At 46.4% G+C, this 24,187-nt stretch overlaps 2 protein-coding genes across 7 annotated transcripts in view; one reads left to right on the top strand and one right to left on the bottom strand.

Annotated features, from left to right (window-relative positions):
• Positions 1-23,950, bottom strand: part of ccdc40 (coiled-coil domain 40 molecular ruler complex subunit) — a 54,809-nt gene extending 30,859 nt beyond the window's left edge. For 5 of the 6 annotated variants that reach the window (XR_016116174.1, XM_089005737.1, XM_089005736.1 and 2 more), the window contains exons 1-6: positions 23,681-23,950; positions 23,185-23,322; positions 22,775-23,100; positions 17,708-17,863; positions 17,504-17,623; positions 15,064-15,189 (exon numbers count right to left, since the gene is read on the bottom strand). Coding sequence is in view for 5 of the 6 variants with exons in the window: in XM_089005737.1 (XP_088861863.1) it covers positions 15,064-15,189; positions 17,504-17,623; positions 17,708-17,863; positions 22,775-23,100; positions 23,185-23,322; positions 23,681-23,894 (1,080 nt within the window). In the remaining variant the exon portion in view is untranslated. The remainder of the gene's footprint in view (positions 1-15,063; positions 15,190-17,503; positions 17,624-17,707; positions 17,864-22,774; positions 23,101-23,184; positions 23,323-23,680) is intronic. The other variant, XM_089005739.1, reaches the window with a different exon arrangement.
• LOC148892238 (uncharacterized) lies at positions 10,117-11,838 on the top strand. The gene is made up of 2 exons (XM_089006405.1): positions 10,117-10,748; positions 11,753-11,838. Exons 1-2 carry the CDS (start codon positions 10,145-10,147, stop codon positions 11,836-11,838), a joined length of 690 nt encoding a protein of 229 aa, XP_088862531.1. The 5' UTR covers positions 10,117-10,144.
• Positions 23,951-24,187: the final 237 nt, after the last annotated feature.

The raw sequence follows: 24,187 nt of genomic DNA, 5'->3' as shown, positions 1-24,187 counted from the left end.
AGTGTCCGTGGCTGGTTGAACTGTGCGCCAGCCATTACAAGCGCACCGCGTGTTCTGCTGAGTCTCCGCCCATGATGCGTTCAGGGACATCTTGTAAATAACAGTGAACTTGTGTTGTATTCTCTTTTTCTGTAAATAACCACTATACGATCACACGTTGTTAATTCTGTTTTGTTATCTACAATGTTTTGCATTTGAGAACAATCTCGAGGAGATTCAGGTTAATCACAAGACGAAACCCATGCGACTTCACCCATCCCTTCTGCCATACTGTGTTGCAGAAATAAAAGAAATAAAAAGACACATCCACGCGTCTCGTCTTCATTAATACGGCAGCATCGTGGAGATGAAGACAGTCACTGTTGTGACACCCGTCACATAAAGAATGCTGACATGACATTTTAAACAAAACACGTTAACTGTTGCCAATCAAATGGTGAATAAGCTACTCTGTAGAGGTCATGTTTGTAAATCTGACTGTGATGACGTCAGTGCCTCACCAGCCATGAACCTCACCGCACGTCACTGATATGTGTATATATATATATAATATATATATCATACGATATATATTTATATATATATATATATATATATATATATATATATATATATAAATAAAATCAGACGAGGATTTTATATATATATATATATATATATAAAATCCTCGTCTGTCCCCCATTTTAGTTCGGGTACTCTACCAGAGGCCAGGAAGCTTGAGGGTTCTGGGATCTGTTGCAACGAACTCGTCTAGTTTGGGGGTCACTGCCCCGAGTGCTCCGACCACCACAGGCACGACTGTCACCTTTACCTTCCAGGCTCTCTCCAGCTCCTCTCTGAGCCCTTGGTATTTCTCGAGTTTCTCATGTTCCTTCTTTCTGATGTTTCCATCACTCGGGACCGCTACATCCACGACAACGGCTTTCCTTTCCCCTTTATCTATGACCACGATATCTGGTTGGTTGGCTATTACCATCTTGTCAGTCTGTATCTGGAAGTCCCACAGGATCTTTGCTCATTCTCTACTACCTTGGGAGGTGTTTCCCATTTTGACCTTGGGGTTTCCAGTCCATACTCCGCACAGATGTTTCGGTAGACTATGCCAGCTACCTGGTTATGGCGCTTCATGTAGGCTTTCCCTGCCAGCATCTTACACCCTGTAGTTATGTGTTGGATTGTCTCAGGTGCATTTTGGCACAACCTACACCTTGGGCCTTGCCTGGTGTGGTATATCTGTGTCTCTATGGTGTTCAGGGCCTGCTATTGAGCAGCCAGGATCAGTGCCTCTGTGCTGTCCTTTAGGCCAGCCCTCTCTGGCCACTGATAGGACTTCTTGAGATCTGCAACTTCAGTTATGGTTCGGTGGTACATCCCGTGTAGGGGCTTCTCCTCCCATGATTGTCCCTCTTCCAGCACCTCATCCTCTGTTCCCCATTGTCTGAGACATTCTCTGAGTACATCATCCGTTGGAGCCTTCTCGTTGATGTATTCATTGAGCTTGGATGTTCCATCCTGGACTGTGGCTCTCACACTCACTAGTCCCTGGCCTCCTTCCTTACGGCTTGTATACAGTCTCAGGGTGCTGGACTTAGGATGGAACCCTCCATGCATGGTGAGGGGTTTTCGGGTCTTAACATCCGTGGTCTGAATCTCTTCCATTGGCCACCTTATTATTCCTGCAGGGTATCTGATCACTGGCAGGGCCTAGCTGTTTATTGCCCGGGTCTTGTTCTTGCCATTGAGCTGGCTTCTCAGGACTTGCCTCAACCGCTGGAGGTATTTGGTCATAGCCGCTTTCCTTGTTGCGAGTTCGAGATTGCCATTGGCCTGTGGTATACCGAGGTACTTGTAGCTTTTTTTCAACGTCTGCTATTGTTCCTTCAGGGCAGGGGTCTCAAACTCAATTTACCTGGCGGCTGGAGGCCGAGTCTGGGTGAGGCTGGGCCGCATCAAGATTTTCTTAAGAAAAGCACAGATAAAGCATGCCAATGTTCTCAATATCTTTATTTTTAACACACAAAAAAATGAATTAAATGAATAAATGGAAAAATGAATAAAATATAAATTAACCAGTAATAAATAAATAAAATATTCATAATGATCATAAGGCAGATACAGAGGACTGAAAAAAACACAGGAAACTAATTATTTTAATAAAGTTTCAAATGTCTGCATTCACAGTCCTTTAACCTTTAATTTTCTGAATATAAATAAAATATTGAACATGAACTGTCCCAAACATGGCTTCTCCTGCCTACTTCTTGCTGCTATAGACCTGGCAGTGCTTCTTTTCACAAAGCCGAGCCACATTTGGCTTGAGGGAGGAGGCAGTGGAGACTCTGAGTAGGGCTTGAAGATGCTCATCAGTAAGTCTGGACCTGTACTTGGACTTATTGAAGTTCAAGGTGGAGAAGTGCTTCTCACATAGGTATGTGCTCCCAAAAAGACACATGGTCCGCTTGAACATTCGGGAAAGTTCAGGGAAGCTGGGGGTTAACTCTCTGAAACATTGCCCAAGCTTTTCTGCTTCTCCATTCACATTCCTGAACTTGGCTTTGAGTGCAGAGTGGCACTGTAGGTCACAAAGCTCCATTTGGAACACAAGAGGGGCATCTTGCACATCAAAAGAAAATGGGTCTTCAAAAATTTGAAATGTGGCTTTGTGCGTCTAGAAGTCTGCAAATCTGTGATAAAATTCCCTTTGTAGGTTTGTTCAGGTTTGTTCAGCGGTTTGTTCAGCTCCACGCATAAGTTTCATTCATATCAATCATGCGGGCCGCACTAACATTAATCTTTCATGTCAAGGCGGGCTGCAAAATGAGACCCCTTCAGTGTGGACTACCTTGCCCCTCTTAGTCAGCATCCGACTATACATTTATCCAGCCCGAATGACATCCCGATGTCACTGCTGTAGATCTTGGTTGTGTGGATCAGGGAGTCTATGTCCCTTTCGCTCTGTATATATATATATATATATATATATATAGTCACATCTCGTCGCCGCCCGGGGCGCGCCCCGCCCCTCCTGTCACCTCCTCCTCTGCTCCCTGGAGACGGCCCCTCCCATTATCACGCACCTGGGTTCCCACAGCTGTTTGTCATTCCCTTGATTGTGCCTTCTGACTATATTTACCGATCGCGCATTACCGTCTTCGTCGGAGTAATCTGAAAGCCACCATTGCTGCTTCCATGCCGTCAGGTCTGCCGTCACCGATCTCTCACTTACCTCTCTCTGCTGTTATTTTTGCATGCGTGCCTCAGTAAAGACTTTTTGTTCACGAGTATCTGTCTCGCCGTGTATTTTGGATCCAACCTTCCCGCATTCCTTTCGTCACTCGAGCCTTGCCCTCAAGCCTCGAGTGCCGTGACATAATACTCCAACCACCCATGGATCCCGCCGGCGAAGACAGATTCCTCGCCGCCCTGACCGTGCAAGCGGAGCGTTCGAGCCAGCTGGCCTGAGCCATCGCGAAAGTCAGCCAAATTACCACCATGCTGGCTCAACGCTTCGAGGCGGCTGAGGCACACATTTCCGCCCTCACAACCAAGTCTTACTCGCCCGTGAGTAGGCACGCTCTTCAACGTTTTTACCGCTTCCCTCATGCTATGCAGGCGAAACCGGGCGCTGCGCTCAGTTTTTAATGCAGTGCATACTCGTGTTTGAGCAACATCCATACGCCTGCGTTAGCGATGAGGCGAAGGTAGCCTTCATCACCGGCCTGCTCATGGGAGAAGCCGAGACATGGGTGCTGGCCATCCGAGAGTCCCGACCGGAGCTGCGCACCTCGTACCCGGACTTCGTCGCCGAGTTACGCCGGGTTTTCCATCATCCGGTGACGGAGTCCGAAGCTGAGGGGAGACTACTGGACTGCGTCCAAGGGGCCCGTTCAGCCGCGGAATACTCCGTCGAATTCCGCATCCAGGCCGCTGGCAGCGGCTAGGGCGACCGAGCGCTGAGGGGGGTGTTTCGTCGCGGATTGAATGCCGATCTCAAGGACGAGTTGGCTACCCGCGACGCTGGCACCACCTTCGACGACCTGGTCGCCATAGTCATCGGCCTGGATCACCGTCTTCGGAAGCGACAGAGGGAGCAGCGCGGCCGGCGGCTCGACAAGCCCCGAAGCCGGTCCAGGTCTACCACACCCGGCAGCGAGCGCGTGCGGCGCCTGGAGGAATCCCCCGAACCCATGATCATAGGGGGGGGGGGGATGACCGCACTATCCCCGGGGCTCGTCGCACCCAAGGCCCCCAGCCGAAGACCTCAGATCCACGCAAGTCCCCGTCGAAACGGCAACCACAGCGACCTCTGGAGGTCAAATCCACGACCCCCGTTACGCGGTTGGAGCTGGACAGCGAATTAATCGGCCCATCCAGCTCCCAAACCGTGCGGGCCCTAGTGGACTCGGGGGCCGACGGGTACATCATTGACCCCCAGCTGGCGGACTCGTTGGGCTGCCAGCTGATCGATCTCCACCCCCCAAAGGAGATCGTCGACCTGGACGGCAGACTGTTAGCCCGAGTCACCCACCTCACTGCCCCGCTAAAACTCCGGGTAGCGGGGAACAACGTCGAACACCGCCAATTTTTAGTAATGCCTTCCCGGAATGCGCCGTTGGTATTGGGTCTCCGCTGGCTCAATACCCACGACCCGTCCATCTCCTGGGAGGGGCCCACCATTCAGGGCTGGAGCCCCTACTGCTACGCCAACTGCCTGCGGTTGGCTACGGCAGGGCGAGACCCCTCCCGCGGTGGCCCGCCCGAGGCCATCTGCCTCAAGGGCGTGCCACATTGCTACCACGACCTGCGGGAGGTGTTCAGCAAAGACAACGCCCAATCCCTGCCGCCTCACCGACCGTATGACTGTGCTATCGACTTGCAGCCAGGGGCTCCATTACCGGACTCCAGACTTTTCCACATCTCACAACCAGAACGGCAAGCCCTGAGCACTTACATAGACTCCTCCCTCGCGGCGGGACACATCCGGCCGTCACGGTCTCCGCTGGGCGCAGGGTTCTTCTTTATTGACAAGAAGGACGGAACCCTGCATCCGTGTGTCGACTACCGGAGTCTGAACGACATCACCATCCGGAACAAATACCCCCTCCCCCTCATGGACTCAGCCTTCACGCCCCTTCAATCAGCTACCATTTTTTCCAAATTAGACCTCCGCAGTGCGTACCATTTGGTCCGCATCCAGGAGGGGGATGAATGGAAAACCGCATTTAAAACACCATTAGGACATTTTCAGTATCTGGTGATGCCGTTCGGACTCACGAACGCGCCCGCCGTCTTCCAGAATTTGATCAATGATGTGCTCAGGGACTTCCTCAATGTTTTTGTTTATCTTGACGATATTCTCATTTTTTCTCGTTCCGCAGAGGAGCACCGGCAACACGTCCGACGGGTCCCGGCGCGGCTCCTGCAAAACCGGCTCTATGTGAAGGCAGAGAAGTGCGAGTTCCATGTCCGCTATCTGTCCTTCCTAGGGTTCGTCGTGGAGCAGGGGCAGCTCAGGGCCGACCCCACTAAGACTAAAGCGGTGGTGGAATGGCCGATCCCGAAGACGCGCAAACAGCTCCAGCGGTTTTTGGGGTTTGCCAACTTCTACCACCGCTTCATTCGCGGGTATAGTCAGAAGGCACTCCCCCTCACTAACCTCACGTCCTCCAAGATTCCCAGGTGGACGCCCGACGCTGAGGGGGCATTCAACCGCCTCCGTCTGGCCTTCACCAATCCCCCTGTTCTGCGTCATCCCGACCCGGATCTCCCGTTCAGGGTTGAGGTTGACGCATCTGAGTCTGGCCGTCCTGTCCCAGCGCTCTCCCACGGACCAGAAGCTACGCCCATGCACCTTCTTCTCCCGCCGGCTCAGCCCCGCCGAGGCAACCGGGAACTGCTGGCGGTCGTCCTGGCTCTGCAGGAATGGAGACACTGGCTTGAGGGAGCGAAACACCCCTTCACCGTCTACACTGACCATAAGAACCTGGCGGCCATCCGGTCGGCCTAGAGACTAAACTCACGCCAGGCCCGATGGTCACTCTTCCTCACCCGTTTTAACTTTTCTCTCACCTACTGCCCAGGGTCACAGAACACCAAGCCCGATGCCCTATCCCGCATCCATGACCCGGCAGAAAGGGAGGAGACCACCGCCAACATCCTGCCGGTCCAGCGCATCCTGGGTGCCCTGAGGTGGGAGGTTGAGACAAAAGTTCAGCAAGCCCAGGGGACGACCCCCATCCCCAGTGGCTGCCCTAAGGATCGCCTGTTCGTCCCCCCCCCCCTCTTCGCACAGAGGTGCTCGTCTGGGGGCACACCTCCAAGATAGCCTGTCACCCGGGGGTCAACAGGACGATCCAACTCTTCGCCCAACGGTTCTGGTGGCCGGGGTTCAGGATGGACATCAGCCTCTTCGTAAAGGCCTGCCCGACCTGCGCCCGTGGGAAAGCCTCCCACCAGCCCCCGGCAGGACTCCTCCAGCCGCTACCGGTGCCGTCCAGACCCTGGTCCCACATCTCCGTCGACTTCGTGACAGGCCTCCCCCCCTCCCGCAAGACGGTCGTCCTCACCGTAGTGGACCGATTCTCCAAGTCGGCCCACTTCGCCCCGTTAACCAGGTTGCCGTCCGCCATCGAGACGGCTCAACTCCTAGTTAACCACGTCGTCCGTCTCCACGGGATTCCGACGGACATCGTGTCGGACCGGGGACCGCAGTTCGTGTCCAAGGTATGGAAACGTTTCTGTCGGTCCCTAGGGGCGTCGGCGAGCCTGTCGTCTGGATACCATCCCCAGACCAACGGACAGACGGAGAGGAAGAACCAGGACCTGGAGGCGACTCTCCGGTGCGTGTGCCTCCACAAGCCGGCGTCGTGGGCCCTGCATCTACCCTGGGTGGAGTACGCCCACAACTCCCTGGTCTCCGCAGCCACAGGTCGGTCCCCATTCATGTCCGCCTGTGGCTATCAGCCTCCCTTGTTTCCCACCCAGGAGGGCCAGGTGGAGGTCCCGTCTATTGAACATCACCTCAGACGGGCCCACCGAGTCTGGAAGGAGACCAGGGACGCCCTGACACCCACCATGAGGATCCACCCCGTATTCCACGTTTCCCTCCTCAAGCCAGTGGAAACCAGCTCCTTACCCACACCTGTGGCTGATCACGGCTTGATTGGCAACTGATGAGGAGGCCGGGGGAGACAAGCTGCTCTGCTCTGTGGAGAAACTGATTGCTGCGTGGAACTCATTGCCAGTTGGGACCATATGACAGGACACTGGATTCGGACCCTTGCTAAAGGTGGCTAGGCTACATGAGGAGGACATCAAGAGGGGTGAGGCCTAGAAACTCATGGAAAAGAACTTCGACTTCAGTTTCACCTCAGAAGAGACTTTATTATGATTTAAGTATTGGAAGAGACGCTATTCTTGCCTTTGTTGCTTGTGACTTCCCCCTGAAACCCTTTATTAAAACCTTTGTTTGCATTCAAACCCGTCGCCCATTGCACTCCTTGTCCTGTCCCGCTGAGAGCTTGCCTCTCATGACATATATATATATATATATATATATATATATATATATATATATATATATATATATATATATATATATATATATATATATATATATATATATATATATATATATATATATATATATATATATATATTGTGATGTCACGAGAGGCTGTGTCCTGGAGGGAAAACACATCCCCCTAAGATGGATCCACCCAGAGAGTCTTGGCCCCATCTGGTGGAAGGCAGCAATTAAAACCACACACCTGCAGCTGATCAGGGCTTGATTGGCAAGCAAGGCTCTTAAGGCAGAGAGCCTCTGGGTGTGGAGCTTGGGGAAAGACAAGCTTGATTGCTGTGCTCTGTGAAGAAGTTGATTGCTGCGTGGAACTCATTGCCAGTTGGGACCACACGACTGGACACTGGATTTGAACCTAGCTAAGGTGGCTAGGCTACATGAGGAGGACGTCAAGAGAAGAGACTTTATTTGGATTTAAGTATCAGAAGAGACTATATTTTGATAAGTATTGGAAGAGACACTATTCAAACCTTTGTTGCCGTGCGTGCATAGAAATAGTATCGATATAACCGGGACTATCGTTATATCCGATATCGATATAACGAGACTTTACTGTATATATATATATATATATATATATATATATATATATATATATATATATATATATATATATATATATATATATATATATATATATATATATATATATATATATATCCATCCTGAAAATAAGGTTCTCGACCATAATTCGTTCCAGGACCCTGTTCGAAAAGCTTTTTTTTTTTCAAACACCGAAACCACCTCTTTGCTCCTGTCACTTGCGAGTTGACAGCGGGGGAGGGGGGGCGGGGATGCCGTTCTCCACCCAATGTCATTCTCTAATCACGGACACGGGGCATTTATATGGTTCGCGATCACCTCGCCAATGCCGGATGATTGACTCAACTTGCCACCATACCTGGACTCTTCCTTCGATGCGCGAGTGTATCCGGTCCGAGGTATTTTCCCCACGTCCCGTAAATGTATGTCATCTTCCGAGATTGCGTCATTTTGCACCCTCGTGGGCCATTTACTTTTTGGCGTAGTAAGCGGGTAACAAATCGCTATGAGCCACGTTGACTCCACTTTCTCAGCGGGTTTCAAAACTCTGATGTACACTTTTCAGTGAGGGTGTCGTCCGAAGCATGCTTCTGATTGGCTGCCGGTGCCGAGTATGCAAATTGCCAAACGAACGTTCGTTTGGCAATTTGCGAGAGGATTTAACAAACATTATGTGTCATAATTTTTCGCGTCTTCGAACGTTCGTTTGGCAATTTGCATACTCGGCACCGGCTTATCAGAAGCCTGCTTCGGACTACACCCTGACTCAAAAGTGTACTTCAGAGTTTTGAAAGCCGCTGAGAAAGTGGAGTCCTCGTAGTGTTAACCAGGCAACACAACGCAAACGTTGCACGCCCGCACGCGACAACAGTTGGTCATGGAGAGAGCGATACACCCGTGCGCCGCGTGTATATATATACGGGTGTATCGCTATATATATCAGTTGACCCAGAGAGGTGTGAATAAAAGGCCAATACCCAAGAGGTACATGCAGATTACCATACCTGAAGCACTCAAAACTGCCAAACAAAGGCTCCAGGCCTTGTCCAGTCGCCTAAAGAGGTACACGAAAGAGAATTAAGCCAGAAGAATAAACAGGCTGTTCGCAACACAACCTGCGAAAGTGTACGCTCAGTGGCAGGGTTCTAACAGCAGAGCAGACCCTCCAAGGCTGGAATCTGAAATATACTGGAAAGGCATATGGGAGAAGGAGGTCGCACATAACAGCAGTGCACAATGGCTGGTGACTCTGAAAGAGGAGCACAGCAACCTCCCTGAACAGAACCCAGTTACCATCACAGCGGCAGACATACAAGAAATAGTCTCAGGTATGAAAAACTGGACGGCACCAGGCCCGGATATGGTCCACACCTACTGGCTAAAGAAACACAGCACTCCACGAGCGCCTAGCAGCACAAATGAACCAGTTGCTGATGGATGGGACTCACCCAGGATGGCTAACCGAAGGGCGAACAATCCTGATCATGAAGGATTCCTCAAAGGGTGCAGTTCCTTCCAACTATCGGCCAATAACCTGTCTCTCCACAACATGGAAGCTCATGTGAGGCATCATTGCGGCTAAGATAAGTGGACACATGGCTCAATACATGAGCAAAGCACAGAAAGGCATTGGTAGAGATACTAGAGGTGCCAAACATCAGCTGCTGGTTGACAGAACAGTGGCATAAGACTGCAGGTCCCGACATACCAACCTGTGCACAGCCTGGATTGATTACAAGAAAGTATATTACTCGATGCCACACACATGGATAACTGAATGCTTGTAGTTGTGGACTCTGAGAGCCTTCGTTACAAACTCAATGAGGATGTGGAAAACCACACTTGAAGCCAATGGCAGGTCACTAACGCAAGTGTCCATCAAATGTGGCATATACCAAGGTGATGCACTCTCACCACTGCTGTTCTGCATAGGACTGAACCCCCCCAGGCCAAATAATCGCCAAGACAGGCTCTGGATACCGCCTCAGAAATGGAGCTACAATCAGTCACCTCCTCTACATGGATGACATAAAGCTCTATGCTAAGAGCGAAAGGGACATAGACTCCCTGATGCACACAACCAGGATCTACAGCAGTGACATTGGGATGTCATTCGGGCTGGAGAAATGTAGTCGGATGGTGACTAAGAGGGGCAAGGTAGTGCACACTGAAGGGGTCTCACTCCCTGAAGGAACAATAGCAGACATTGAAAACAGCTACAAGTACATCGGTATACCACTGGCCAATGGCAACCTCGAACTCGCAACAATGAAAGCGGCTACGATCACATACCTCCAGCGGGTGAGTCAAGTCCTGAGAAGCCAGCTCAATGGCAAGAACAAGACCCGGGCAATAAAGAGCTATGCCCTGCCAGTGATCAGATACCCTGCAGGAATAATAGAGTGGCCAAAGGAAGAGATTCAGACCACGGATGTTAATACCCGAAAATTCCTCACCATGCATGGAGGGTTCCATCCTAAATCCAGCACCCTGAAACTGTACGCTCCAACGGATGATGTATTCAGAGAATGTATCAGACAATTTGGAACAGAGGATGAGGTGCTGGAAGAGGGAGAATCTTGGGAGGAAAAGCGCCTGCACGGGATGTATCACCGAACCATAAGTGCTAGCCATAAGCTAGAGAGGGCTGGCCTAAAAGACAGCAGAGAGGCATTCATCCTGGCTGCTCAAGAGCAGACCCTGAACACCAGAGCCATAGGAGCCATAGAGGCACGAACATACCACACCAGGCAAGACCAAAGGTGTAGGTTGTGCAAAGAGGCACATGAGACACACATATATATATATATATATATATATATCATCTCATTTTCCGTACCGCTTATTCCTCATTAGGGTCGCGGGGGTTGCTGGAGACTATCTCAGCTGTCTTCGGGCACGAGGCCGGGGACACCCTGAATTGGTTGCCAGCCAATCGCAGGGCACACAAAGACAAACAACAGTCACTCTCACACTCACACCTAGGGACAATTTGGAGTGGTCAATCTCATCTCATTTTCCGTACCGCTCATTCCTCATTAGGGTTGCGGGGGTTGCTGGAGCCTATCTCAGCTGTCTTCGGGCACGAGGCGGGGGACACCCTGAAATGGTTGCCAGCCAATCGCAGGGCACACAAAGACATACAACAGTCACTCTCACACTCACACCTAGAGACAATTTGGAGTGGTAAATCTGCCTGCCATGCATGTTTTTGGAGTGTGGGAGGAAACCGGAGGACCCGGAGAAAAACCCACGCGGGTCCGGGGAGAACATGCAAACTCCACACAGGGAGGCCGGACCGGTGCGCGAACCGGCTACCTCTGCACTGTGAAGTCGGTGTGCTAACCATTCCAAATGCCAAACAGTAAGCATCTACCATATATATATATATATATATATATATATATATATATATATATATATATATATATATATATATATATATATATACCTACTGTCTAGAGGTGGCGGTGCCAGACCTATGCTGTGATAGGTGCCTGTTCTAACATTGGGGGACCCATTTCCTGAGGCTACATTGATTGCTTCTATTGTCCTGACTGATTATAGTCTACAACTGGCCTGATTGTCCCATTTGCTCTGGTATCAATATGTTCCTTTTTTTAATAGCCACATCAGGGTTGTCACGATGTGATTACATGATCGGAAATTGGGGCCGATCACATGGTTATCAGCTGAGCGGTATCCACAGATAAAGATAGGTGTCGTGCGGCGAGACAGCAGGCAGGTGGAAAGTTGATAAAAGTTCACTCAGCCAGATGCAGGAAGGGTATTGTGAGTTTTCTTTATTTGAAGTTGATATCAGTTTTCGGCAGACCACAGGTAACACTGCTCTCCAGGTTGTCCTTTGTCCCTCTTCTTCCTCCTCGAAGTGACTGGCTCAGGCTGGCTTTAAAGGTGCTTCACCTGAGCTTCTGGCCAATCAGGTCCCAGCGGCAAATGGCCATTCCCAGGTGGTTGCAATCACCTTCTCAGAGTCAATTAGTGGTCGCTGTTTTGGGTGGGGAGAAATGCGCACCTTTCTCCCATCCAAAATCCATGAAAAACAAAATTATTTAACATTTCTTTTAGCATCATGACATCATTCACCCCTTCTCCTCAGAGTTCAGACATTCTTGTCAAATAATCAGCAATAACATTTGTTGTCAGGGCAGAGTGGTCATATGTGACAGGTCCTATTCTCCTAGTCACAGTGTATGGGCCCTGCCACTTTGCCAGTAGCTTACTTGATCCCATATGCAACAATATTAACACCTTTTGTCCAGGGTGCCAATCTCTCCCTGATAAATTCTTGCCGTTATTCTCGCTGGAGATCCTCTTCCAGCTCCTGACGTTCTGCATCTTCTGTTTCTTTCTGGAATTCTGGGTTCAGAAACCATGGGAATTGCAGCTTGTCTTAGATGATGAAACTGTGGAGGTTGGGCATGTTAGGTAACCCAACTTGGGAGTTTCTTGTGCGGGAGGAAGGTTCGTTGGCCTGGATGTTCGAGAGTTAGCGCCCTGGGGCTGCGGTCCCAGAGGAGGATAATGTTGACTAGATCGACTGTCAAATGTCCATTCTTACTTGTTGGGTGCATCTGATCTCTAGATCTGTTCAATCAACATCACCTCATGTCTGAGTCTTAGGCTTCACCACTGGTTCCATCTCACTCTGCTCAGTTCCATCCTTGGCTTGGAAACTGTCAGACGCCTCATGGAAAAGAAGAACGGCAACTTCTTGGGGCAACTCAAGCTTCTGGTTTCCTTGATCCCCTTCAGAACTCTTCAGTCCAGTTTGGTTGGCCCGTGCTACACAAATTCTTACTCGTCCCACCTTCTTCCTCTCGGCTTCCTCTTATCTTTTCCACTTCAGCAAGGTGTAACGATCCCACCTTCTTCATGCAGGGTGAAAAGATCCCACCACTGCCACCAATTGTCGTGCGACGATTCAGCATGCAGGTGGAAAGTTGATAAAAGTTCACTCAGCCAGATGCAGGAAGGGTATTGTGAGTTTTCTTTATTTGAAGTTGATATCAGTTTTCGGCAGACCCCAGGTAACACTGCTCTCCAGGTTGTCCTTTGTCCCTCTTCTCCTCCTCGAAGTGACTGGCTCAGGCTGGCTTTAAAGGTGCTTCACCTGAGCTTCTGGCCAATCAGGTCCCAGCGGCAATTGGCCATTCCCAGGTGGTTGCAATCACCTTCTCAGAGTCAATTAGTGGTCGCCCAACTCAACTGTTTTGGATGGGGAGAAATGCGCACCTTTCTCCCATCCAAAATCCATGAAACACAAAATTATTTAACATTTCTTTTAGCATCATGACAATAGGATTTTCATTTTTTCTACATTTCTGCATTGAGGTGGAACTGTGTAGCACAGGTGTCAAAGTCAAGGCGTGCGAGTCTCATCTGGCCTGCCACAGCATTTTATTCGGCCCACGAAAGCATATATTTGCATGCCAAGTTCCTTGATGCTTTGGTCTGAACCAAAATTTCAAATTGTCGTATGTAAACCATAATAACAGTCATTGTTCTTGACTTCAGATTTGAAAACTCATCAATGATAGAGTGTTTATGCACATTAGTAAACATATTACGTTATTTCATGTTTAGATTAAGTAAACATATGTTTTTTCATGTTTAGCTTAGTATATATTATGAATTGTGCACGTTTAATTTCAGTCTAATTTAGTTAAATAAAACTATCAGTCTTATTAGTTCAATAGCCGTTGGAAAAAAGGCAGCGGCTCATTCAATCTGAGACCCGCCCAACACTGAGTTGCTCGTAACCGATTGGACGGGAAAGGTCGACTTGTTCGCAACTGATTGGACAACAGATCGCCACTCTGTATGTTTAAAAACTTGTCAGAGCGGGAGCTCGGTCTCTTTTTGCTCTTTTGCTTGTGCTCATGTCTTCGTCCCACCGAGACGAGAAGTGCTTTCTCTGTCTCATTAGAATAAAGTAGTTTTTTGTTCACCATCTATTGTACTTGCTGATATTTTTATCAAGTGAACTCCAGACAATGCGCGAACCAGGAAAGACAAACGAAGTTTTAACCGGACAATCATTCATTCATTTGTTGTGCATTCTGTATCTAATATGTGGAGGGAATGAAACATTCTAATGACAAATTCATAATGGCCCTCAAGAGGAAATCGTAACTACGTGACCCAGGTAAAAGAAATAGTTTGTCACTCTTGCTGTATAGGACTGGAACTATGTTCTGTCAGATGCTCAGAATCAAGTAACGAGGGTGCACATAAATGCAATCGGGCCATCTTTTGAATCCTTTGAAGTGTTTTTGCCATGAGAGTCTTGACCTATGCGATTCCCAACTATCCGCATGAGATACTCAACCATGCAAACACAATCAACTCTTCATCAAGCCTAATTACACATGCCAATTTAGCGGGACAATAAATGAAAGAGGCACGTGTTGAAGATGAACACAAAGCCGCAGAGACAGTCAAGCATTTATCAGAATCTGATGTTGATAATGGCGTTAGCCAATGAACTCAGCTAATCTTTTGATTCAGGACATTCCTGTGGGGGCAGAATTGTTTCAATAACTGGTGGGTGGCTTTTGACAGTTTAAAAAAAAAAAAACAATGGCTTGCTCACAGACACATTTTCATAAATACATGGACAGTTCGCGAAAAAAAGAAATTGTGATACAAATGTCAACAATAAATGCAAACAAACGACTATAGACATTTAAAAAATAATAATAATGAATTTGCGCATATTTGACAAGGAGTAGTGCAAACATCACTTTTTTGGGTGACAGGGGAGCTGGAGCCTTGCCCAGCCGACATGATTTTATGGTCGCAAAATCATATTCTGGTGTTAAAAACGTGAATACAAGATTGACGGAGTAAAAATTGTTTCTTGAAAGAGGTGTTTCTATTGCACTTTACCTTGCAGTGTCCTAAAAAAGTCTTACTTGGTCTCTCTCTGTCTGCAACTGTCTCTTCTGATTCTGGATGACGGTGCTCTTTTGTTGGTGCATGTTACAGTCCAGGGTCAGCTGCTGCACTTGAAGGGTCAGGCATTCGGTCTGATCCAAAAGCTGAACAATGATAAACATGATGTTGTGTGAATTTTGTGTGAACATTATATACACACATGCAAAATTTAATGACAAAGTCAACACTCTTCTTAACTACATCGAGAAACGATGTCAGTATATAATTGGAAACAAATGTATTTGCAGCACAAGTTCCCTGATTGCATTCCTGTGCAGCCTCGTGTTCACGATATGTCTCTGCCTAGGTCTCAAGGCCAATTAGAGCTACGGTACGTAGCAGCTCATCAAGAACTCTGAGAATTCTGAATGACATTAATCATTTCACAAGCCACATTGGTGCAGCAACATACACTATGTTAACTCTAGCAGTGTTCCTATTAGTATGCGTTAATATTGGAATTTGCCATATTTAGTTGGGCATCCAGGCGAAAATACGAGTCAAGCCTCAGCTATAAATTTTGAATTGAGCGGGATGAGGACCTTATTTATCGGCGTAAGTGAGTCATGCAGCCTTGATGGAAGTCCAAGATGGCGCCCGAGTAGGCAGCCTCAGCAAGTGCTCTCATGATCCTTGCTTTTTTTGGGTTGTTTTTGTCTTGTTTTGTGTTTTCTTTTGTCACTTTGTGTTGTTGTGCGTCGTGTGGAACGGATACGGATTGTTTTTCAACATTTTTGACCACGACATTCATCAAGTAGGAGACTGTGCTGAGCGGTTGCGCCTTTTCGGCAGCATGGATATGCCAGTACTGTTTTTGAATGTGAGGAATCTCGGAGCCATTAGACTGCCATCGCTGGACACCAAAGGGGCCATTGTGCTTTTTTGCGCCTGTAATGGGCAGCATCTTCACAGGCCCGCTTTGTTCAAGGGAAAGGTCGGTGCTGTTGGACAGTCTGCGGCTGGATGGATGCATGGCTTGAGGAACCCGCGATAAGAAGAAAGGAGCGTCAGCGCAGAGCGCCGATGCGTATGTGGAACTGTTGCGGCTTGGAATTGAAGCAGATTTATGTGGAACAGGAGATGTGAGACAATCTCTTTTCGTCAATGGATGCTACAGCTGCGTGTTTGCGTTCATCATTTAGCTTGTAGTCGACGTGCACATTCCACCATGATGTCCCTGATCCACTGGTGGAAAGACGCTTTGATCCTCTCCTCTTTCATCTAGAACTGCTTCATGTCATCACAAAGAGGGTACAGCAAGTCCTGAAGAATGAATGTCTCTCTGTGTCTTTGTTTTGTCATATTGTCTCTATGATGTCATATTATTTGTTATTCAGTTTTTTTTGTTCTTTTGACTTCAAGACGGCGCCCAGAGAGTGGCTGCCTTTCCAGCAGCTCATGTATTTTGTTTTTCTACTTTCATTCCTTTCATCACTTTGCTGCTGTGAAATGTAAATTTCTCCACTGTGAGACTAATAAAGGCAAATCCAATCCAATCCAATCCAATCCAATCCAATCCAATCCAAGCTTGGAGGGGAGAAAAGGGGATTCGATGGAATAACCATTCTCGCAGTCACAAGAAGTGAAGCCACTGGCAGCCACCTTACGTTGGTACCCTCAAAGTGCATCAAACTAAAGTACATTGATTGCTCTACAGTGTTTTCACTTGATTTATTTTCAACATTATTGGTACATGAAAAAATAGTCAATCTGATGGAAATCTTGGAAAAAAAGTGATGTGAACATTCGTTGTACTAAGTTCATCCTGTCACCTTGATATCTAAGATCAAGCAAGCCACGCCCCCCACTGTCCGCTCGTCCCTCCAGCATACTGCTCCAGGTAGTAGAGAACATGCTCTCAGCGGGGGGCGTGGCTTGCCTGTCAGATCTGACAGGCAGGTCACGCCCTCATAGCAACACCAGCTGAAAATGGCGCGTTACAACAACATCCGTGACAATCTGACGAAGGCGGAAGTAGACGCCGAAACATGTCAGGTATTTGAACACCTACACTGTCTGTAAGTAAAGAATCTGCTGTGAACATTTTTTTGAAAAATGTCAAGTGATAGCCTCCTCCTGCATAGAATTCCCATCATATTCCATATACATCCATTCATTTTCTGATTTGCTTTATCCTCACAATGGTTGTGGGCCATGTTGGAGAGTATCCTAGCTGTCTTCTGGCATTTGGCGGAGGACACCCTGAACCAGTTACCAATCAATCACAGGGCACACAGAAATGGCCGATCATCTGCGCTCACACGGAGACTTCGGGATAATTTGAAGTATTCAATCAGCCTGCCATGCGTGGTTTTGGAATGTGGGAGGCAACTGGAGTACCATGCAAACCCCACACAAGAAAACTAGAGTCAAGATCGAACGCATACACTCCAATAAGAGTTCAGTAATGAAACTCACCTCTTGTTTCTCTCTGCGTATCTGTTCATTTTCTTCTCTATAAGACTTCAGCTGACCTGCGATTTCCACTTGGCTATCTATGGCCTCAGCAAGGTCCGGAGCCAGAATATTCTCATGAGCCTGTCAATGCGAAAGCGTCAATGAAATACCATAACAGCAGTTAAATTAGTAATTGCTTCTCAGTATGACTGTTTTTTTTCTCACTTGGTTCAGTTTCTCTATCTTGACTAACTGGCAGCGCAGACTCCTGACTTCCTCTTGTAGCAGAGACTCAGCTAAAGAGTCACATCTCAGAGAACGCCGTTCCTGGAAATCACTCTCTGTTCGGGCCTTTTGCAGTTCTGTTTGCAGTTGGTAGATCTGCCACAGCACAGTACAGAAGGAACACAAATGATCATTTGAAAATATGGAGACAAACCACTGATCTTGTTTTATATTATATCTCAAGGTACACTGTTGCTACATCAGCACCAGATGTCAATGCTAGTTGACAATGTGACTTTTGATCAATTATTTTTTGTCAGTTATTGTCAGCTATTTTACTACTTGCCAATCCCTTAATTTGTTTCAACAGTCTCAACTGCATTGATATTGAAGCCATTCATCCTGACTGAATAAGCAGACAATGACGATGAGCATTTATATACATGACTCAAAATGGGAGCTACTTTAATTGGATGTTACCCATTGCAACATTGTAGTGTCGGATTCTGGTTATTGTAAACCCTTTTAATCTGAAATTTAAAATTACAGTAAAGTCTCGTTATATCGATATTCAAGGGAGTCCGAAAAAATATCGATATAACCGGGACTATCGATATATCCGACCCTGTTTGCATGTAATTTTCTCCGTGCGTGCATAGAAATAGTATCGATATAACCGGGACTATCGATATATCCGATATCGATATAACAAGACTTTACTGTATTTGCTGTTTTAGGAGTTCAAACATTTCAAGACAGACACAGGGGACGTTGTACCAGATGGATTGGATTGGATTGGATTGGATTTGCCTTTATTAGTCTCACAGTGGAGAAATGTACATTTCACAGCAGCAAAGTGATGAAAGGAATGAACGTAGAAAAACAAAATACATGAGCTGCTGGAAATGCAATGCTCAATGCTAGCTGTCAATGTGACAATTCAATATAAAGAAACATAAATGTACTGTATGCAGGTTTAGGAGTCTTTTTGTAAAGGTCTTTGGGCTGAAACCAAATGATGTTGATAGACTGATACATATGTCGTGCACTCCTACCACCATTTTAATCAAATTTGATCTTTCATCTGTTGTATGATGTGACGATAGACGGAGTGGTCGAGTGAGGGAATTTACTGTGGAAGCAATAAGGAAAGAGCAATTAAAATGGCTTATCCTAAAAAATCTACGGGCTAGCAATAACGGACGGGTCCCCATGCTGTCGAATGACAAATGATGGAACAACAAAAAATACTGTATACAAATTGCCCACAATCAATCATTACTCAACAATCAACAATATTCAATAGTATCATCATAACAAACACATGAGCATATTTTTCTCTGTGAAATTATCCAATTTTATTCACAATTTAGTTGAAGACAAGTCAACACCAAATTTTCTTTCCAATGACATATTCGATGTGGCCCCGTGAGTCTCAAATGCGGCATTCTGATAAATATTATGCGTGTGCAATATTAGTTAAGCAACACATCCACTTTTTTTCTCCATCTCAGTGCCATATTAGTACTTGCTGTCAAGTGAAAATAACATCACAGTTGCCCATGGCTGAGGTAACAACCTGCCATGGCATAGCTTCAGAAAACAAGTAAGACGTGATTGACTGCTCCCTGAGATGGCAAAAACAGATGGGTTTTGCTGCTAACCTCTTATTCAACAACCACAATATTAGAAATCCCCGGTGAAACGAATGGAGGCACATAGAACATGCTTAAAAAATTGGGGTACGTTTAATAAAATGCACAAGAAAGGAACATTCCTGAGATTTGCCATTCACTACTGAGTATCGAAGTAACGTGATAACACCGAAATCAGAATGACAATTATCATGCACGTTTTTTTTAACCTTACATGTGTGTATGTGAGGGGAAAAACAATAATTAATATACAATGTGGCCAATCACCCATGTAGCATGATTGGCTAAGTCACCTTTGTATTTTTTTGAAAAAGAAGGAAAAAAAAACAACAAATGTTGATTCTCATCCCAACAAATTCACCCTCAGCTGTGAAACATTTGAGTAAGAGTTGAAGATGTTGTCTCATCTCCAAAAGACAAGTAATACAGTGACATAGGTTGCGAAACCTTTTTTATCAGTGGCTAGCTTTGGGTGAGTGTGACTCTCATTGTAAACAAACATGGCAGACCAACCAAAACTTCCTCCACAAGAATAGAGTCTATGTAGTCTACAAAACGCATGTACAAGGTTTGGGAAAAGTCCCATTCACCCTCAAGAACACTGCTCCCCGAAAAACTGAAACTTGATTTACCCATGGATTGTATGTCCAGAAGCCCTGGACAGACATTACCGCGAAGGCTAAGGAGTGTGATCTTCCAGTATTTGGAACGCACTCTTAGAACATTATCATCCCATAGACACTATTTCTAACGTCTACACAACGTTGCAGAGGCATGTAAACCAGGAGCATCCACAGCCTTTCGGAACTCCAGGCCGAATTCAAGTATCAATGGGGTCTTGCCACCAAGAAGGTTTTTAATTCAATCTTTGACATACACCTCTCTTTTTCAATCACTAACTTGAGTGTTAAAATGCACGTTTGAGTTTTCAGACACACATGAATAACCTCTGCAAGATCTCCTTTCAGCTCAAAAGCATGGTGAAACTTGGGCAATACAATCAACCAGTCTGGTGACCAATAGCTTCTAATGTGGACAAGCTACTACCTCAGGACAAGTCAGACAAGTCTCTTTCAGGCATAAATGCTCTTTAGAACGCGTGACTGCAAATAAGGATATTTTGCTGAGTGTAAATTAGAGACAGTTTGCATTTGAGTGTAATGGAGAAAGAGGGCTGCCAAGGTGCCACAAGCAAGAGGGACTGCTGGACTAGAGATCACAATCGGCACTTAAAAAACACACACGCACATGCACCGCGCACACACACACACGCGCGCACGCACACACACACACACACACACACACGCACACACACACACACACACACACACACACACACACACGCGCGCGCACGCACACACGCACACGCACACACACACACACACGCACACACGCACACACGCACACACGCACACACACACACACAAAGAGAGGCACATCCTTTTTGGGGAATTGTATGAAAGGGAAAGGAATATTTGTCTCTCTGCTTCGCTTCCTTTGCGGTTTGAAGTCAAGCGCTCTTTAGAATAATTAGGGATTAGGGTGGCCCGGTAGTCGAGTGGTTAGTACGCCGACTTCACAGTGCAGATGTCGTGCGTTCAAGACCCGGCCTCTCTGTGTGGAGTTTGCATATTCTCCCCGGGCCCGCGTGAGTTTCCTACGAGTCTTTGGGTTTCCTCCCACATTCCAAAACCATGCATGGCAGACTGATTGAACACTCGAAATTGCCCATAAGTGTGACTGTGAGTGCGGTTGTTTGTCTCTGTGTGCCATGCAATTGGCTGGAAACCAATACAGGGTGCTTCCCACTTGGTGCCCGAAGACGGCTGGGATAGCGCGACTATAATGAGGAATAAATGGTATGGATGGATGGAGTAATTAGGTTGATATACACTTTATTCAACTATTTGTTAGGGATTAAATACTTTTCTGTGTTACTGCCTCGATAAATATGTGCATGTCGTAATTGCTGAGCCCATCTACGAGCACCCCGTAAAACCACCAAGGTATTTGATTCTTGGAGAAATGGTGTGGAAATTCCACCTGAAATATATAGAGAAACATGCCTTGACAGAAATAATTATTTACTACTACTACAAAGAATAAAATTAATACTAGTGGTTCAATTACACACAAGTAAGCAGATTCCCGCTGGCAACACACACTATTGAGTGAAATGTCCAAATTGTGTTAAACTTATGTTTTTTTTTTATTTAGTACAGTCCATTCGTTAAGTGCAGTGCAGTACGTTTGCAATTAATGTTTTAGAATTGTTTGTTTTCAAATATATATTAAGATAGAAATGAACTAACATTTTTAATGCAGCAATATATATATTAAATGAATCATCATTTAAAATCAGTTTTTTTTCCTGTGCTTAAAACATTTAATATATTTATTACAAGTATACATTTGGGTGGCACAAACGTGTTAGTACGCCCACAGATAGAAATATTTGAGCACTTTCTCGAAGCTTTTAATGATATACTGTAAATCAAAGTAAGATCGTATTATGTGTTGCACACAGGTGCATTTGTTTTATTATTATTTCCTTTTTATACTTGGCATATCTTATCAGCCAATATTCTCACATTTTTGACCAGGCCTGGCCAACCCGCGGCTCCCGAGCCGCATGCGGCTCTTTGACCATTTCATGCGGATCTTAAGGGGCATCATGGGGGCACATGGCAGGCGTAAAAAACGTTTGGCGCTGGCGCTGCCATTCATCCCCTATGTACCGTAATATCACGACCATTTCGCGCGCGCTGCGCATTTTGGAGAAAATTTAAGACTTTTAAGTGCACCTGATAGTCGTGAAAATACGGTATAAAGCTGACCATGTGACGTCAACACGCATGAACATGGGATGAAAATCAATCATTTATGTCGTAAACCAGGGGTGGTCAACCAATCAGACTTGACACAAATTATTTACGACGTAAACAATTTGTGTCACATTCGCTCTCAACATGGCAGGGAAAAAATGCACAGCTAATGTTTATGATGTGGCTCTTTGTAGAAACATAGTAAAAAATGTGGCTCTTAGTCTCTGACTGGTTGGCCACCCCTGGTTTTGACAATTGGGTGAGACAATGTGAAAACATAGTTTCATTGTGAATTATCACTGTGAAGATGATGATTATGAAAAGGTATATAGCACTTGGGCTGCATTCTTGGCAGAGTCGGTAGTGTGAAACATATATATGTATATATATTTTTTTTCTTAGATGACATGCATCCCAATTAAACATGTCTTAATTATCACATTAGAAATAACTCATCGATTGCTCAAATTTGATCTGTGACAGCCTCGATAGACAAATGTGGATGTGTCGCTGCCGAGATGACAAAGCAGATAAATTGGCCCAAAAGGTTTAGTTTAAATGATTGAAACAAAGACATTGGTACCAACCTGTAAATTGAGATCGTGGAGTCGCATGTTCACAGATGATTTCTCCTCAATGGCTGCAGTGTAGCGCACATACAAGTCGCACTTCTCGTCCTTCAATTGGGTAACTTCACGTTGCAGTGACGACAAGTGTCTGTGTACGCGCTCATATTCCAACTGAATGCATCTGGACTTTTCCTCGTCCTCCATTATTTGTTGAAGCTCAGCCTCGAGGGAGGCACACCGGGCACTCATTTTTCCAGCCTCGCAACGAGCCTCCCGTAGCTCATTTTGCATACCGGTTACTGCTCTGATGAGATATTCTGTCAATTCTGAATACTTTATCAAACCTGTGCGGAGAGCCAATACATGGGACAAATCAGACATATAGAAATTACAACTCAGTGCCACTTGCGGCTATTTAAATAACAAACCGCTAAATCTTGAAGGTTCTGAACTGGGCTTGCGTCCAGTAACCTGAGTGTAGAGAGTAGGGTAGTGGATCATCAAGCTTTCCAGCAAAGCCACTGCTCCGTTCCTACCTTGAGTCCGTAGCAGATCCATCATATGGCCTGCAAACAATATGTAGGTTGAGGGGTTGGGGGATAAAGTGAGTCATCCTTATTGTACAACCTTTGTCTCTTGATTTCATCTTAATTGATCCGGGTCAGGTGACTTTCAACCCACAATGAAGAGTCAGACCAAATGGGCTATACTTGCATTATCAACCAAAGCAGAGGACTTTTGGAACATGTCAGAGTTATGACGATGCAATTATGAGGTTACTCAATTTACATGCCAATATAATTTGACAGTGAATGTGTCTTTGTTTTGAATACAAATAAGATACAGTGTGCACCATAGACCAGCCTGGAATTTTTGGTACGTGTGGAAGTTCCATGTAAATACACACAGGCAACAACAGCTTACTTGTTCTCATTGAGCGATTGGTGAGGTTGTGGCTGGAAAGGATCTCATCCTCATCCATCTCGGTGAGCACCCTGGCCTGCCTGAGGTATGGAATCACAATGCACGGCCGCACTCCCAAGGAAAGCCGATGGCGATTGTCATTGATAAGTTCCCACAGTTCCTCTTCGCTCATCTCCTTCAGGTCGGGACCCTCGAGCAAGCTCTCTCCTGCCATCTTGATTATGTTGAGTAAGTCAGCAAAATAATTTGCTCGTTGTCGCCACTGCTCAGTGACTCATTACTGGAAATAGACAAGAAGTTCAGCGAGGCAGGCCAATGGTATAAAAGGCACAGTCTCTCCACACCCAGTGGGCGTTTGTGTCAAATCAAGCGTACATTTTGTGTGTGCGTGAGTGTGTATGTGTGTGTGTGTGTGTGTGTGTGTGTGTGTGTGTGTGTGTGTGTGTGTGTGTGTGTGTGTGTGTGTGTGTGTGTGTGTGCGCGTGTGTTCACGTGCGTGAACGAGTT

The sequence above is a fragment of the Hippocampus bargibanti genome, linkage group LG10 (genome assembly GCF_051943395.1).
Source record: "Hippocampus bargibanti isolate YZ-2025 linkage group LG10, ASM5194339v1, whole genome shotgun sequence".
Classification (NCBI taxonomy): domain Eukaryota; kingdom Metazoa; phylum Chordata; class Actinopteri; order Syngnathiformes; family Syngnathidae; genus Hippocampus; species Hippocampus bargibanti.
This window is presented reverse-complemented; position numbering and strand designations above follow the sequence as displayed.

Excerpts from the sequence above, each read along its gene's own strand:
- LOC148892238 (XM_089006405.1), top strand. The coding sequence starts at position 10,145 with ATGGATGACATAAAGCTCTATGCTAAGAGCGAAAGGGACATAGACTCC. Across the intron at positions 10,749-11,752 it reads GATGTATCACCGAACCATAA|CCACATCAGGGTTGTCACGA; the intron begins GTGCTAGCCATA and ends TTTTTTTAATAG.